The following is an 18,134-nucleotide window of genomic DNA, read 5'->3' as shown; positions in this document are numbered from 1 at the left end:
ATATGCATGGATTCATTTAAATATTAATTAGATACCATCATTATTCACAATATTTTACAAGATGAAAGATGAATCATTTGCCCAAGGCATTATAAGGCAGAATGTAGTCCTATACTGTTCTAAATGTGGTTCTCTGACCACCTGAACAGTAGTCACTGGTTCAGTACAGATTCCTAGGGGTACCCATAAGAGCCCAGTGGTTCTCCAAATTAGCTTCACTTTGGAAACCAATAGGGAGCTTTTAAAACTACCTAAACATCAGATCCACATCCAAAACCATTTAATCAGAATCCCTGGGTAAGGGATCAGGCTATGAGCATTTTTAACACCCCCACTACTCCAGTGTATCAGAATCTCTGTGGGTGGGACCTTGCAGTAAGTAACGAAAACATGTATCCTAGATGATTCTAATTGGCATTAAAAGTTTGAGAACCACATAAACAATGAAAAGAATAAAGAATTAAGATTGACCTTAAGTTGTAAGCAAGATGGGGAAACTTTCTGGGCCCACTGCTGTTGGTAAAATTGGAGGAACACAACCAACAGTAATAATAGCTAACACGTTGAGGGCTTAAATGTGGTCCAGGCATTTTGCTAAACACTTCACACGTACTAAACCATTTAATCTTTATGATATGTCGATATGGCAGATGTTGTTATCTATCCTTTATAATAGTCTGGTTCAGTTAACCTAGTAATTCCAAAGTGCTCTTGGCCTTTTAGTACACTATCTTGCATATCTCCGAAATCAGTTTATCTTCTGAGTTAATGACACTGTGCAACAGTGACATATGCTCCAGTTAAGATGGCCCCAGGAGTTCTCTTGCTTTTGTTGGCACTGTTTGAAGCTTGGAATATTCTTTCTGTCCAAAAAAAAAAAAAAGCTGCTAATGAGATTCAGGAACTCTGCTGTTCTAAGTTTCAGGGCATCACTGTGCCTGAATATGCTGATAGAGAAAGTTATCATCTTATCTGCTCTTCAGATCTTTACTACCTTTTCAATGTCACCAAAGACTTCCTTAATGGCCATCATGCTATCACAACAGTTAGCTTGATAGTTGGTTTCTGTAGGATACTGTTATCAATGCACAGGGTACAGCTATTTGCATCTGGGCCACCAAGGCATTCTCAGGAGAGGAGAAGGGAAGCTCACTGAGAGCAATTCACAACTTCATGATACTGAACCAAGGCTGTGTGTTGGTCCAATCTATGGTTTAGACAGGACTGTACGGTGTCACTTTTAGAGCTCACAGTACTAAATCTGCAAGGCCAACAGATACTATAAATGCTATAAATCTCTTTCCAAATTTGGAATATTGTCCAGGATCTCTGGCTGAAGATCCAACAAAATACATCAAATGCTATTCTGCAAACAGAGATTTCTTCAGCTGCATTAAAGTCCAATTTTTTTCTCCAGTAGTGTTGATGCTGGGGCATGCATACCTTGGTAAATAAAGTCACTCTGAAGAGACACATCAATACTTCCAGGACTTCATGAAGGCCATTAATAACTTAGATTAGGAAGACTAATCCTGGGTAGCTGAGTGGACTGTCTCCTTCCATGCTAAAGGCAAATTATGCCTGGGCAAACTTCTTGACTGCACTGCTTCATCCAATACCAGGGACTCACATGGCTCCTTCTCTGCTCGTGATCAGTAGCATCTCGCCAGTGACAGCACTCATGCTGTGTCTTGGTTGGTGGAGTCCCCTATTATCTAATTTCACAGATAAAAAAAATAGGCTCAGACAGGTTAAGTAACTTGCCAACTTCTCATAGCAAGTAAGCGGTAGAGCCAGATTTGGAACCAAGGTCTGTCTGACTCTAAAATCTATGCTCTTAATGACTCTGCTCTCCTTGCAGGAAGGCTGACTGGAGAAAATGATGAGTTTTAATAATATGTTATATAAAGGTCATGAGGAAAGCTATGAAAGCACTTGAGAAAAAAGAAAAAATTAGAAGTAAAGAAGATCCATCAAAACTAGAAATACAGATAAGGGAATTATCAGTTATTGGATCATATCTTCAAAATGTAAAGCCATATAATGCACAGCGTTATACATTTAGTGAAGAAAGACACTGATCAAAACTGCTTCCCACCTGTAAAAGGATCTGCTGCAGGCAGTGTATTAGAAGATCCCGAGGAAGAGCCTGGAACATACCGACCACCACCTGTGCATGCAAACAAAGGAAAATGTGAAGTAGCAAAAATCTGGAATTTCATAAATAGCACAATGCTTACAATAGAAGAATTTACATGTGGAGAAAAAGAGAAGAGCAAGGCTGTCACGTGATTGAGAGGAGGTATAGTCAGAAACTTACAGTTGGAATGACTAGTGAGAAACTAAAATTTCAGTGATTCTTCAAGTTTTGTTTTTGTTAACTCAAATACTTTATTATATCTTAGCTCCTGCACTTAAATATTAAAATAACTAGGAATTCAAAGGTAAAAACAGAAATTGCAGTTGCTCTCTGACCTAAATAATATACACAGGCACTCCGTTCCCGTTCCTATACTAATTCACTAGGATTCCTGCTGTTGCTGTTGCTGTTGCTATCAAAACCACAGGCATCAAATGTTAATCTTTTACAGAACCCCTGGGTTCATTAATTCATGTGCCAAACAGTGCATTCAGTGTTGAGATCCAGCAGGGAACAAGATTGCTTGTATCCACTGAAGCTTACAACCTACTGGAAAAGAAAATTACAAAGGGGATGAGTGTTACAAAGGAAACAGATTTCCTTTGATACGTTTACAAACATGTGGTATGTGTGAGAATGTTTTGTTACCTCTAGGGAAAAAATCAGAGGCATCTACGAAAAGATGTATCTAAGGATGCTGAAAAAGTTAAGACTTTCAGAAGAGTAAAAAAAGCCAAATCATTGTTAGATTTCCAGACAGAGCCAGCTGCTTTAATCTGTCCTCCATCCCACAAAATAGCTTACACAATACTGTAATCATGTGTTCACTCATTTGTACTGTAGTCTGATATTCCAGCCAATAGAAATATCCAGGTTATAAACACCTTTTTTTTTTAACTTCTGTTGAAGAGGGTTCCATCATTTATAGTTCAGTAGTGAGCCAGTCTGATAATTCTGTTTAAGTCAACATGCAGGTAAGATTAACTATTACATAAACAGGCAATGGAATTTTGAACTAGAAGGAGAGGAGATAATTTAGGAGCATGAAGCATCTGTGAGGTAAGAAGGGGAAAAAGCAAAAAACAAAAAAAACCTGAGACAGGAAGAGGATATGAGATCCTTGTAAAACAAGGAAGAGCACTAGCGCATGAAAAAGAGTCAGAAATGAGAAGAGACACATTAACAATAAAGTGCCAATACCAAAATTTTATTTAGAGATGTCCCTATTTCTAAGAAAAGAGGGAGCATTTTATTACCTCCTGTTCCATGGCCTCAGTTCCCATGACCCAGAACTCAGGTTAATACTTCTAGAATTATAATCCATTTCCAAGAGTCCAGGACTCAGACTAATACCACTGGAAATATATGTGGACTGGCATGAAAATCTAATCCCATTTATAACATTTTAGACACTGTATACTATGTTATAGACAACTGGGTTAAAATGAACATGGGGAGTACAAATCACACGTAAACTAAAACTATCCACAGTTCAGTCCTGGATTTGATGCACAACTAACCAATTTAGCCTCATGTAAAAACAGAACTTCTATTTACTAAATTTCACCAAAATATATATTTTTAAAAGAAGCAACATGAAAGAACTTACAAGTTTCTTATTATTTCAAATGACCAAATTTCTCAACTTTACTTAGTTTACAGTGGCTGTATTTTTGAAAGAGAAAAATTTATAATTGTTTCTATAAATACAAAATTACTATATAACTTGAGGCTTAAAAATATAAATCTGAAGCAAAAACCTGCTGTTAATCTTGGTTTTTATTTAAACAGCTAATCATAACATATGCTTAAACATGTCAAAAAAAAAAATTAACCAACGCTGATGGAAGTACATAAAATTTAATACAAACACTAACTTACCTGTAAACGGATCTGAAAAACTGGTGTTTCCAAGTCCCAACATTTGACCTTTTGTGTTATCAATAATAAATTTAGCCACCTGATCCAAAAACATAGGATTCAAATCATTCTTCTGCAAGAAGTTATATGCAGCTAACCAGGGATCATCACTGATGTTATATGGCAATTTATATGATGGTCCACCTTCATTGACATCAATTGAGAAAACATAATCAAATTCCTTTAATAGGAGTATAAAAAGGAGATAAATGATTACTATCTGTTCATATGTGTTAATGACACATACAGTACAAATTTAGTTTAATAATCAGAGTACTAAACTTTCTCCAAAGCTTAGTGTTAAAATCTTCCCTTTGGCACATAATAATGAATAGCAACCATCTGCACGTGCTGCAAGAACAGCAGTTCACTGGGAGTGAAGGTGGGGGATAGACTATGACTAGATACTAATTCTAAGGTCAAAGGACGGTTTCCAATTGGTTGATCTCAAGGGCAAAAATATTAGCTGTCACATGCCCCCCTCATGAAAACATGCTGGCATTATAAGCACGGCCCCACAGGGTACCTCATGCCCTGTCAAATTAAATACAGCAAAGCATGAAGCATTAGATGAAGGGTGGCACAGATGCTTCTAATCCAAAATGGCTGGGAACAGCTTATGTATGTAATTACCAAAGACAAATAATGGCTCATCTATCACAAACACAGCTCTCCCTACATGCAAAGACATTTTTAAGAAAATCTGTTTCAAGACTGAGAGAGAATCTCCCCAGAGAAATGTAATTTTAAATGTCAAAACACCAAAGAAAATTTTATTAGTGTGGGGAAAGGGAAATAAAACCTTTTTAATTTGCCTAATGCTTTAAGATGATAGTAATTAGAAAGTAGAAGTCAACATACTTTCCCTTCATATAAAACTTTCCCAGATGTTTGTTGATTAGCACCAGATGAGCCAACAACATCACCAATTTTTATCCACCTCCCTTCACCAACACTCCACTGATAGGCTTCGACTTTCTCCCCGTCTCTGATTAGACGAGTCTGTCCTTCTCTAGTACCTTAAAATAAAAATTGTAAGAATCAAAGGGAGAATGGCAGAATAAGATCTGAAATATTTAGACAAATTTTAACATTAAAATTTATACATAAGAGAATATGTATTTTGGTTTAATAAAATTTTATTAAAATGTAAATCTTTAAAATGTAAATCTCCTGGAAAATGGCCAAAAAGAAAGTAACGGTTAAAAGGAAACTTTATTAAAGGATGGTTAAAAAATTGTAATTCTACTATAAAGTAGCTGGCTGCTCAACACCAAATTTTATTTATGAATATCTTCTGACAGTACTCTGATTTCCATAATGACTCTCCATTCTTCTGGCTGCTCAGGTCAAAAAGTATAGAAGAGTAATTCTTCTCTCAACTCTAACCCTTCAACAAATTCTATCAGCTCTACCTTTAAAACACAGCTAGAACCCTACCTCTTTTCACTCTCTCCACTGCTATCCGTTGGTGCAAACCACCATTATTTCTCAGCTGGACTGAAACAGTGGCCCTGGAGCCCCCGAGAATCTAAAGTCAACTCAGCAACTACCAAAATTCTTCGGAAGGTTTAAGGAAATTCTAACATTCCCCTGCCGGAGACCTTTCAATGACTTCCCATCTCACTCTCAGGTACAGTGTAGATCCTAGAGTGGGGTACTGGGCCAAACAGAATCTGCCCCCACCATCCTCTCCAATCGCATCTCCCACTGTCCCTCCCCTCATTCCATCACTTCACTTGGACCACAGTCTTTACGCTGACTGTTTACTCTGCCTGTGACACTCTCCACACAGATGTTGGCCAGACTTGCTCCCTTGACTCTTTGAGGACTTTACTTGAAAGTCATGTTCTCAGCAAGCCCCTCAGTGGCAAGGACAACTAGCTATCCTTTGGAGATTCATGCTCCTATTCCAATGGGTGGAGCTCTGTAGCTATCTAGTCAAAGACTACATTATTCAGCCCCCTTACATTTTACAGTCCCTAGATTATACACTAAGTAATGGTCAGTGGAATCTGGGTGGGTGTGATATATGCCACTTCTAGTTCAAGTCTGTCATCCTCTACCCTCTCCTCTTATGCTGTCTTGGTGACTGACTGCCTATACCCAACGGATCCTGGTAGCACACGTTGAAGATGGTGGTTTCCATCAGCCTGGGTCCCTGAATGACCATGAGGAGGACCAACATGCTCCAGCATACGCTGCCACCAATTGTAATTTAAATGTGCAACAAACAAAACTTCTTTTCTGCTAGCCACAGGGATTTTAAGGCTTATCTGTTACAGCAACTCGTGCTATCCGAAGTATTACATATTTCCTGACCACTGAATTTGAAATTTTAAAACAGCCCTAACCTATGCTTTATTTTTCCCATAGTACTTATCATTATCTGACATACTTGCATATTTACTTATTTACTTTTTAATTATCTGTCTCCTCCTATAGAACATGAATTTGTGAGAATAGAGATTTCTGTCCCTTTTGTTATATGTTGTATTCCTCAGAGCTCAGAACAATCCCTGGCATGCAGTAGACACTTACTGCAATAATTCAATATTTAGTGAATGTATATATATAGTGATGAAAGGCTACATTTTTGCAAAGTAAGAATATTAAAAACATGATATAATGCAGGAACACTCATACTTTTCATTTCAAGATCTGTTTATAGTTATAAGTTATTCAGAAGCCAAAAGAGCTTCTTTTATGTGTTTTATCAATTCAGTTAGTGAATTTGAAATTAAAAATGAGAAGAGTAAAAAATGCGTTTACTTTATGGAAAACAACAGACCCATTACTTATTGAATAAATAATATTTTAATGAAAATATCTGTGTAATTTTAGAAATTTAGTAAGAAGACTGGCATTGTTTTACATTTTTGTAAATCTCTTCACTGCCTCCCTCAACAGAAGACAGCTGGATTATCATACCTGCCCTGCATTTAATCTGTTGTTTGGTTGAAGTATATAAAGAAAATTCAGTGTCACACATATAATATAGTTTAAACAGAAAGGATTAGTTTAATAGCCTTTTCAGAAAAATGTTGATATTTTACAAATAGTAGATCCTTAAGGGTTATGAATTTATAATTTGAAACCATATCAATGAATTTTTCACACTCTGTTATGCTAAAAGCCATTGCCCTACCTTATACTTTGAGCAGATCTTTTACCCTCTTAAGATTCTGTGACACCATGAACTGGTCATTTGGAAAATAACTGATTCACTGAGCTATGCATATCTTCCAAATGTTTATACATTTCATTATTCAATATCAAAAAACTGCATTTGTTAATATTGCCACTGATGTCACTGGAATAGTCGTTTAAGTACTGGGACGCTATCAAGCTCCTGGGAGCAGATACAAGTTCTCCAAAATCTCAGTTTGTACTTCGAAGTTTGAATTTTATTGGCAGCAAATACCATCAGTTGTTTTCCTTAAAGTGACAAGCTCACTTTGTTCATTCTCAAAAAAAAAAAGTCTGCCAAATATCTAAGGCTGAATAACCATAGTTGTTCTTTGAAATAAAAATGGCATCCCATGGAAAAAGGGACTCAAAGGACTGCACAAGTACTTATCTTTGAGACACCATGGTACTTCGGTACACTTTAAGTGTACTTAACGTTTTCTCACCCAAGAAATTAAAAAGACAGGTACTAAGGGGCCAAAATGTAAGAAAAATAATTTTTAATGCTTCATCAAGGACATTCTTAAGGATAGATGGTATTTTTTTTAAACTACAACTACATGCCAGTGAAGAATACAATGACTACCAGAACAGCGTGGTGCCACTGCCTTGATTTGTGTACTAAGGAGCCAGCAGTTTTACCCATCCTTGCTTTTTTTAATGATAAATGCAAACGTTAACACAGTGTAAAACTCAAATAACATCTTAGTATTGTAAAATTAGTTTTGACCATATGGACATCCTGAAAGGATCTCAGAATTCCCAGGGGTTTATGGATCGAGTTCTGAGAACCACTGATATGATGGATCATGGATATATTCACACAAGGTTTCATTCGAGACAACTACTGTCCTCTAATTTTCAACCCAAATGATGCCCAACCCATTCAGCAGACATTGCTTTATTTACACTCATTTTTATTTTTAGTCTGTATGACCTCTCTCAGAGAATCCAATCAACCAAAAAGTATTAAATAAGTAACTTCTAAATACTTACTATACTTGAGCTAAGTATTTAGAGATTTATCTCACAAACAAAAAAAGAAGATTTCTGTTTATGGGGAGCTTGGCTCAAACTCTTTAAAACTGTGAGACAGAGGCAAGAGGAACAAGGTTTCTCATTATGAATACGTGTAATAGGAAAAGTCCTCAAAAATCAGTACCTGGCAATGAGAATTACACTGAATGACTTAGCAAAACAATCTTTTTTTCTCTTGACTAATTATTCCAAAAGGCAAACGTGGTAGCATTTTTTTTTACTACTAGATACACTGCAATATTTACCAGGTTCATTCAGATGTTCCCTCCCAGGAAGCTGCTCAGCATTAATGTCCCCTAAATCACCAGTTTTGGAATCAATGGTTGCCTGAGAGAGTTCTCTTTCAAAAGATTTGATTTCCTCAGCACTTGCTGTCCGATCCTCTGATTCTGTAAACACTCTAATAATACCATCACTGTAATGAAACACAAACTGATATTAAGTCATTGCCACAGTATATTATTATTATCATACTTGAATGATCCCAAGCAAAAATAATCTGTATTTGTGAATATGAAAATATAACTATATATTTACTGCTGAGTATATAACTCAGTATGTGATTTCAGCACATACTACCCTGTTACTTTCTAAAGCAATGAGAAAGGTAGGAAAAAGACTAAGGAAAAAGAACAGAGAAATATACATTTAACACAATCTTTAATTCCAAATTCAATATTTACCACGATAAAACCCTACAGATACTTTTAAAGTCAGTATTACACAGGTATTATGGTATAAAGAAGGGCAGTGAACAGTTTAACTTCTGAAGGGCTCAAATATCCAACATAAGGCTTGGGAAATAGCAGATACTCAATATACCTTCATCAGAAAAACATGGAGCCTGTTTTAACTATGTCATTAACTAGCAATGTAACCCCATTCAAAGAAAAAAACAGCTTCAACCTTAGACTAGATGGCAGTCCCAACCTCTGGTCTCAGAAAAATGACTTCATCCCCTTAATTTATGTTTTCCAAATTTTGGGGTAGGGGAGGCAGGTTAGCCACTTTCAACTGTACTAATCCTACTCAACTCGACAGAAAATTTTGTATCTTACTTAACCTTCCACTAGCAGCAATTTAAGCCCTTTAATTCATTTAGTTTTCTTCGACTTTAAATAAGCTTAGGGAGGAAATAACTAAACTGACAAATCAATCCCGGCCCAGCCAAGAAGTAAAACACAAAGTCCACATTATTCGACCCTGTGTCCATTCTTACTGCTGCTGTCTTTTCCCTCTTGCCTCTGTGCCAGAGCAGTCTACAATACTTTCCTTCACCCATTTCTTCTAACAACTCTTTGCCTGTTTCCTCTCATCTACCTTTTTCTATCATTTTCTATGAAAGCATGATGTCAAAAAAGTCACTAATAACATCTTCCAAAGCACATCCAAAAGCTTTCCTAACTTTTCATTCCTCAGCCCCTCACGTACTTATTGACAGTGATCACAATCTCCCTCTAAGATCTCCTTTTCCATCTCTGAATTTCAACACCTGGATTGCTTTTTCTGTTTGGCCTACTGGCTTCTCTTCCTCTATCCACAGTATATCACAAGTTCAGTCTTTAGTTTTCTATTCCTCCCCCTCTGTTTCCACCCTCAGAGAAAGATGTTCTACTGCTTGACTCCGGCAGTTCTGTGCAAATCTTCAGTCTCAGTTGTTACACTAGGCTCCAGTCCAACTGCCCACAATCTACTGGCATGAGTGTGGCTTATCACCAATCGCACCCCAGGAGGAAGTCATCACCTTCTGCACCAAACCAAATCTCGCACTTCTCCATTTTTGTTAACGTGGACTTCCAATTAATGTGGACTCGAAGCTTTATCCTTTTCCTTCATCCCCTTTCTGATCATGTTTCCTCTGCAGAATCTCATTTTTCAGTCTCTCATCCCATGAGGCCAGTATTTCACAACTTTACACCCTACTACTGCAACTGTTCACTAATTTGCTTTCCCACCCATTGTCACCACCAAATGTATATCTAACCTATACATTTTATAATTGATAAGTTCTGCTTTAATCACATAACGTCCTGCTCAAGAGCTACAACCCTTTAACTCTAAGCACTGAATCTCAAAAATGCCTGGCTTTCCAGGTTCTCCATCCTTGAGCCCCACCATCTCACCACTATTGTCCACTATTCCCCACAATGGTCCTCTACCCTTTTCCTTCATCTCCCACACACATCACTCTCGTTCCTGTACCTTTACTTGTGCTTATACTTCTACGTTCGACAGAAATCCTCATTGCTCTTTTTATTCATTATCTTTCAAAATTCAATTCAAATTTCTTCCTCTCCAGAAAGTTTTCCCATCTCTTGAATTCAGTGTTTCGACTGCACAACTTGCAGTACATTACTAGTGTAATATATTGTGTATCATCTGTGACAAAGCTGCTTGCTGTACCTACTACTACTCTGTTAAGTAAGAGAAATGTGCCTGTGGTCTCCCCAATTCACCTGAAATTCCTTATGGCTTATCTCTGTTCACTCTAACACCTACCAAAGCCTAGACACACGTTATAGACTGACTAGAATATAAATACCTCGCACCAACCACAATGTCACCATTGTCTAGCACACAGCAGCACCATATTGACTGAGCTGGAAGTGGGATTGTTTGAGCACATTCCCCGTGTTTCCAGATTCTCAGAGATCTGTCTTCTGCTGTTGTCACAAAATCTAAAATTAATGAATATAGGAAAAGTTAGTTGGAATAAATAAAATTAATTATATTTAAACATACCACCTTTATAAATAGGCATACCAATTTTTTAAACCTCAAAGTATTTATAAATTACAGTTTTAAATTTTATATATTTGTCACTTATACCATATGCAACTTCAAAAATCATGTCTTTATATACTTCACATTTTATGAATTATACTTTATACCAATAAATTATACAAAGTCTGTCCTCAGATACCCAAGAACTCTTTACAACACAACCATCAAATCTGAATCAATATTAAGATGATCAAACAGTATTCCCCGTTAGGAAAATGATACTTATGAAATAAAGTCACTAAGTTATTCAAATTATAGTTAGTAAATTGATTTAAATCATCAGCCCTCTACCTTCCACCTCAAAATGAAATGAAACAATGCTCAATACAAAATTTTAAATATTTAGTGTAAGATAATCTTACCTTTACAATTTGGAAAGACAGATATGCTATAAATATAATTTGTATGACCATAAAATACTTCAAGACACTCGCCAGTGATTTGCCACCTTCTAATACTAGCATCATTTGCACAGGAGAGAAATTCTGTTTCACTCAAAATTGCCAAGCCTCTTACACAGTCCTCATGCCCTGTATTAAAAACAAAAACAAAAACAAAAACATATATATATATATATGTCAATAAAAATGGATAATTTGGTTGATGGTGCTGTGTTTTACTGACATTATAAAACATACCAGTGAATATTAAAAACTGATTTCCAAATTAGGATTAATATTTACAAAGCACTGAGAAAAGTAAGAAAAATTAAGATTATAAAAAGATTTCAATTATTTAAGAGTTTAAAATTTTCATCACAGAAAAGTATACTTTTTTAAAATATGAAATAGGTTGAGAGAGATTAATTCATTTAAAACCACACAACTAGTGACTGAGCTAAACAGGAATTCAAGTTTCCTGCCTCTTAATCCTACCTCTTCTGATTCAAATAGTAACCTCTCCTACCCCTTTGATTCAACCAAAACATAAAGTCAAACACTGCTGCTTTATCAAGAGAAGTATCTCACAATTCATATAAATGCAGGCATTAAAATGAAAGAATAAAAACTAATGATTTTTGTTTCTTTAAAAAAAGGCAAGAATTACAGAATACACTTATTGCATTATGTTCTTAATTGTTTAACTGGAGATGTGTATGTGTATATATATATATTCCACTTATCAAATATCTTAATTGTTTAACTGGAGATGTGTATGTGTATATATATATATATATTCCACTTATCAAATATGTACATATATGTATTCCATTCATCAAAGGATACTAAATGTTTTTAAAAACTTGATAAAATTAAATTTCTTTCGATATTAGTTGAGAAGCTGTAGAAGATGTCACTACAATTTTTTTTTTAAAGGACCAAACATTATCAGAAGCTTGTGATCTAGTAAAGCAGATCAGCAGTCAAAACCTTTCCATGCTCAGTATTTATCGATTTGGATTAGCTATCACGGAGTGATAAAAACTTGACACATATGTTATATGTATGGAAGCAGAAAGAAAGAGATGTTTAGTTATAACTCATAAATTTTCCATCTACAGATAGTTTTATCTTCACAAAAAGACTTGCAATATTATCCAGGGTGTTAATCAACTTTTAAGGAGTAAATAAAAGCAAGGAAAAACAAGCAAACAAACAAATCACACCAAAAATGTAAGTGCCTCACAAATAAAACATCAATATTAATACTAGCTAGCAGATACCTCAGTGTAGGACACATTTAATAATTTTAGTATGTTTAATAATATATTAAGTAATATTTAATAGGTGAGGTTTTAAAAGACTACCCACCTGAAACCACAACATACACAAAGCCTAAAATTTGTTATTATTAAACAATGTACTTCAATTTTAATAAAAGCACTAATGATGGTTTCCTCCACATCTGAGGACAACACTACTGATCCACCCTCAATAAGACTTACACTTGAAGTTTCAGGCTGAACTTGTTTAAATGACAACCAAAACGTAATTGAGCACTGAAAGTTATACACATAAAAAACACAGCAGCACATACACACATTATAGTCTATCAAGTAGCTATTTATTGGTCTACCTCTAGTTGTTTTATGAGAGGTCTCCTTATAGCTTTTTAAAAAGTATTCAATATTAACTGTCAGAAAGTTCACATTCACTCAAATTAAACAGCTCAAATATACTGATGTTTTCCACTTTTAAACTTCGGAGAAAAAAAATCATCTGAGCAAACATGAAGGAATAAGATTATAAAAGTTGTCTACTCTGATATTACCAGAAAAAGTCCTCTCACATCTTCCAGCCTTCCACAGTTTAATAGTCTTGTCTGCTGATCCAGTTAACATTAAGCCTTGTTCAGGTAAGATCTTTACTGCCCACACTGCAGCTGTATGACCCTGTGAGTAAAATGTATGAAGTTAAGTTGCCACAGAATCATCACATTTAATGATTTTCTAGAATATTCACACAGAACTACTCTACCTGTAAGGTCATCATGCATTTGTCATTCAGCCAGACTTTAGCAGTAGTGTCCCATGAGCCACTAAGTAATGTCCCAAATTTTCCAGATGAAAGACTACACACTAAATGGAAAAAAAGGCATTAAATTAATGCATTTTCATAGAGAAACATGCTGAACCGTGTTAGTTATTAAAACACTGCAATTTTAAAAACACTTTATGAAGTGACAGTATTAGCTAATTAAGGCTTAACTCAGTGGAAACAGAGAAGAGTGCAGAGGTCAAGAGCAAGCACAACTCTGGTGCCAGACTGCCTGGGTTCAAGTCCCAGCTACACCACTTATAAGCTGTCCAACCACAGGGATATTATTTAACATCACATTCCTTGTCTGCAAAATGAGGGCACAGGATTAAGTGGGTTGCACAATTTCTTCCAGTTCTAAGAAACTACATAGGAAGGTAATGCAAATAATTTTGAAATGGCAGTTATATACATATTTAGGGTCACCTTAGTTAAAATGACAAGAAAACTGGAACTAAGCTAATGTTTAACAGTAATGGAATAGTTAATTAAATATCGTATTATTTTGATGTAAAACTGTACAAGCTAAAAATTATAAATATGAAAAATTACCTAAAAACATGGAAACAAAAAAGACAGAGTTCTGATTAAAAATGGAAGATTGTTCACAGTAATGCTATAAATGGCATTAATCTACAAGGACAAAGAAAACAGAAAACAACTGACTTCGCAAAATGGAGAAGGTTACAAGTCAAATACCCACAGAAAGAGATTAGACGCAGAGTAACTGGCCCCACAAAACTATGAGACTTAGTATCCAGCCACTCAGTTCCATGGAGGATGAGGCTAAGCAAAAGACCTGAAAAATGAGAACAGTGATTCAAAGTCTATGCACAACACAATGAAACACTAGACCTCTTTTCTGCCTACAGTGTCAGGAAAATACATCCTCGTCTACTGCAGGAAGGAGACTGGAGGCTTATTCTCTGGAGGAACTCAAGCAGAATTTCCAGATTCAGGCCACCAGGCATAATAAAGGGCTGGAATAAGCAGCCTTAAGAAATACAAGGGGAATAAATGAATAGTCTCCATCCTGAAATGTGGTACCTATAGCTCCCGGCTCCCACAATACCAGCAGCCAGGCATCTATCCCAACCCACCTGGGTAAGAGGCAGGAGAATTCCTTTCCACGGGACTGAATAATGGTAAAGAACTCCAGATGTAGACATTTGAGAGGGTTTCCCATTTAAAAGTCAGACTATCATATCTAATGAAGCCCACGAATCACCAAGCTCCATTTACACAAGCTAAAAAATTTTCAATCAATTTCTGTGTATCTTGTTCTTAAATATGAGCAGCTAATCTAATACCAAGAGTCATTTAATAAAAATCTCCAACATGAAAGAGAAAAAACAAAAAACAAAAATGAGAGATTCATAAGAAATCCAATTTCAGGAAGCAGGAAAAAAAATCTTCAATATAAAATTATTTGTAAACAGATATTATGTAAAAAAGGACTAATGAGAAAACAAGAAAATTAAGGTTAAAAACAGAAGACCCAAACCAAAATAATAAAATTATAATAATAGGGGGAAAAAAGACTCCTGAGAATTAGACCCAAAAGGCAAAGACATGAAAAACAGGAAGGTTAAGAAAGTTAGAAATTTTTCAAAATGTTTGACATCTAACTAGGAGGGATTCTGGAAAGAGATAACTGGGGAGGCGGGGTGGGAGATGGGGCAGAGAACATAGAAATAGTACAAAAAAGATTCTAAAAAGTGAAGAACATGATATCCAGACCAAATGAACCCACAAAAGTACCTAATGAAAGGTACTTTGAGAAACAGAGACAGAGACGCATTGTGAAATTTTATCACTTCCCATTAGAAATACAGAAGATCCCAAAAGTTTGGGAGGGGACCAGAAGAGTGTCCCATAGGAAACATGGGAAATCAAAACAGCATCAAACTTCTAAGTTAACACTATACGCTGAAAGACAACAGAGCAATGCCTTCAAAACTCTGAAGTTAAACTGTTTTAACACAGGATTCTAAATCTAGCCAAATTAATAATCAAATATAACACTAAAATAAGGCCATTTTCTAATATGCAAATAAAAACTATATTTAAACCCCATGTCACAGCTTTCTTAGGAAGCTGCAATAGCTGTACAATACTAAAACGAAAGAGTAAGTTAAGAACAACAAAAATATGGGATCTAGGAAATAGAAAAATCCAGGGATGGCATTCGTCCAGAAGTACCAATACAACAGCAGGCTAGAAGGTTGCATGAGGGAAGTTTCCAGAAAACACATGGAACATACACATATTTTAATGTGTGTGGTAGCCATTAGTGATATTCATCAAATATTTTCTACTCTTCACCTTCTAAGCAAATGGTAAAACTGAATTTCCCCAGTTCCTTTGGCTTTAGGCATGCCACATGACTTATTCTGGAACTGAAAAATGAGCAGAAATAATGTTACTTCCAGGTGGAAGCTTTAAGGACAGGTGCACAATTAAGCCATGTTCCCTCCCCACTGCTCCAACGTCTGTGAAAGCACACACTGTCATGAAGCTTCTGTCATTGGGATCCCTGAGTGATCACCAGGAGCACAGCGCCCTGTTGCACAGGATCTGTAAGAAGCAAACCAAACTTTCTGTGTTAAGCCACTGTGATTCCGGAGTTGTCTGTTACCACAATATCACCTAGCCTGCTTGACTGATTCAGAAATCAGTAGCAAAAGTGAGGCACTACTGAAGCAAAAAAAAAAAAAAAAAGCTGAAAATATATATGGCGTTGGCTTAACAGGTAGGTAATGAGGAGGCTGTCATCACAGAAGACTGGGATCCTTATTACATAGTAAGGAGTATTTGGTAAAGCTGCTACCAGCAGTAACTCAGGACCTGATAAACTTACAGTTTAATGAAAGAGGTTAGAAAATGGGACTTCACTGAGAGGTATCACTTACTATTGGCTACATCTGGCTAGGTATAAAAGAATGAAGTAAGATCAAGAAGAACTGGCTGGTACCCAAGCAGGAATGAAAAGTCCAGAAACTTAGGGACTTGTAGGGATGGAATAGCCAATTGCTTCTTAAACCCAAACAAAAAATATAAACATGAGAAGTCCCTTCAGCAGCAAAGGACAACCAAAACCCAGCCATGCAACAGGAACAAATGGCCATCCATTGTGCACAATGCCAAAACTTCCAGATGCATTTAAACTATTTTCAAAGCAAAGAAAATTAAGATTGTTGCCATGAATATCAGTATTTTCAATTGGGAAAATAGCTCATGGAAAAGAACCTAGGAATGCAGCTTTCCAACTGAAGTCTGACAGACTCAAGGTTTTAGTAGTTAAATTTGGAGAGGCAAGTAGGGAAAGGAGGAGGACAGGAAGAAATACAGCAAATCTGCACTGCAGTTGACTGTTGACAGAGATCTGACTGGAAATCAAATAGGTTAAGAAACATAACAAGTTTTTAAGAGAGTTATACTGCCAAGAACTAAAAAAGTCTGTGCTGTTCAACACTTAAAATGATCCTTGTACACTCAACTCCCATATTCCCATAGGCAGAAAGCAAGTTGAGAAAGGTGTTTAGTCCCCAAGGAGGGCATACACTTCAATGTGACCAAGAAGAATAACGGAAAAGCAAGAGATTCCCAGAGGGCTAAAGGAGAGCCATGAAGAACAGATTGGGGAACCCCTTTTGGAAACCAGAGGGAACTGATCACAAAAATCAACCAGTCTCAGAGCAGGGGGAGTCCCTGAAACAGCCACCCATCTGGATTTCAGATGACTATAGGTTAGAAACTGCTGTCTTTCATTGCTCCCTTTTCTGAATGAGACTGCTTACTCTGATTACCCTTAATGTTTCATAATTGTATACTGAGTGAATAAATGACAGATAACTCATGTTTTTAGCCCACAGATCTCTGAATTTTAGCAGAACTGTATCTGGACCTGATGTAGAAACACCTGAGCATCACTTCCCTGATGTTTAGAGTACTATGTATCACCCAGAGATTCTTAATTTTGAACTCAATGCTGTAGGGGACTTTTGGCCTGTTTGACATTGAGAGGACTGGGTATATGATAAGCCTAATTTATAAAGGGCTTTAAAAGTGGCCAATAATGCCCACATTATATGGGCAAGAACTTTTAATATAGTTCTCAGGAAAAAAAATGCAAAGACCCCTTCCATATATGAAAAGATGCCCCCCTCCCTAATGAGATGCAAACTGCCCCATACTAAAATATCACTTTCACTTATCATTTTGGCAACAATCTAAAAATCTGAAAACATACTTCGATAAGGGAAATAGGGACTCATATACTGCTGCTGGAAATGCAAAAAAAGTAACAACACCTAATGAGGGGATTTGGCAATAACTAACAAAATTACATATGCATTTACCCTTCGATCCAGAAATGGATATCATACCTAAGTTACACTCACAGAAGAACAAAATGACATACGCATAAAGCCATTTATTAAAGCACTATCTGTGCTACAAAAAGACTGGATGTCCATCAATAGGGGACTGGCTGAATAAGCTAGAATAGCTATAGTACAGCTACACAAAGAAGTATAAAGCCACTGTAAAAATTAGTGAAGTTTTCTTTACATGGCAACAAAGTA

The 18,134-nt window shown here is 36.2% G+C and overlaps 2 protein-coding genes across 2 annotated transcripts in view; one reads left to right on the top strand and one right to left on the bottom strand.

The window, feature by feature from the left end:
* The window catches only part of IFT74 (intraflagellar transport 74), a 110,792-nt gene that overhangs the window by 16,101 nt on the left and 76,557 nt on the right, over positions 1–18,134 (top strand). The window lies entirely within an intron of this gene.
* PLAA (phospholipase A2 activating protein) overlaps positions 1–18,134 on the bottom strand; it is a 33,450-nt gene that overhangs the window by 7,012 nt on the left and 8,304 nt on the right. The window contains exons 3-10 of the mRNA XM_006214476.4: positions 13,489–13,589; positions 13,283–13,403; positions 11,434–11,601; positions 10,830–10,965; positions 8,533–8,702; positions 4,922–5,079; positions 4,022–4,241; positions 2,099–2,170 (exon numbers count right to left, since the gene is read on the bottom strand). Coding sequence (XP_006214538.1) covers positions 2,099–2,170; positions 4,022–4,241; positions 4,922–5,079; positions 8,533–8,702; positions 10,830–10,965; positions 11,434–11,601; positions 13,283–13,403; positions 13,489–13,589 — 1,146 coding nt within the window. The remainder of the gene's footprint in view (positions 1–2,098; positions 2,171–4,021; positions 4,242–4,921; positions 5,080–8,532; positions 8,703–10,829; positions 10,966–11,433; positions 11,602–13,282; positions 13,404–13,488; positions 13,590–18,134) is intronic.

Source organism: Vicugna pacos, chromosome 4 (genome assembly GCF_048564905.1).
Source record: "Vicugna pacos chromosome 4, VicPac4, whole genome shotgun sequence".
Taxonomy (NCBI): Eukaryota; Metazoa; Chordata; class Mammalia; order Artiodactyla; family Camelidae; genus Vicugna; species Vicugna pacos.
The sequence above is the reverse complement of the archived record's forward strand: the minus strand, read 5'-3'. Positions and strand labels throughout refer to the sequence as shown.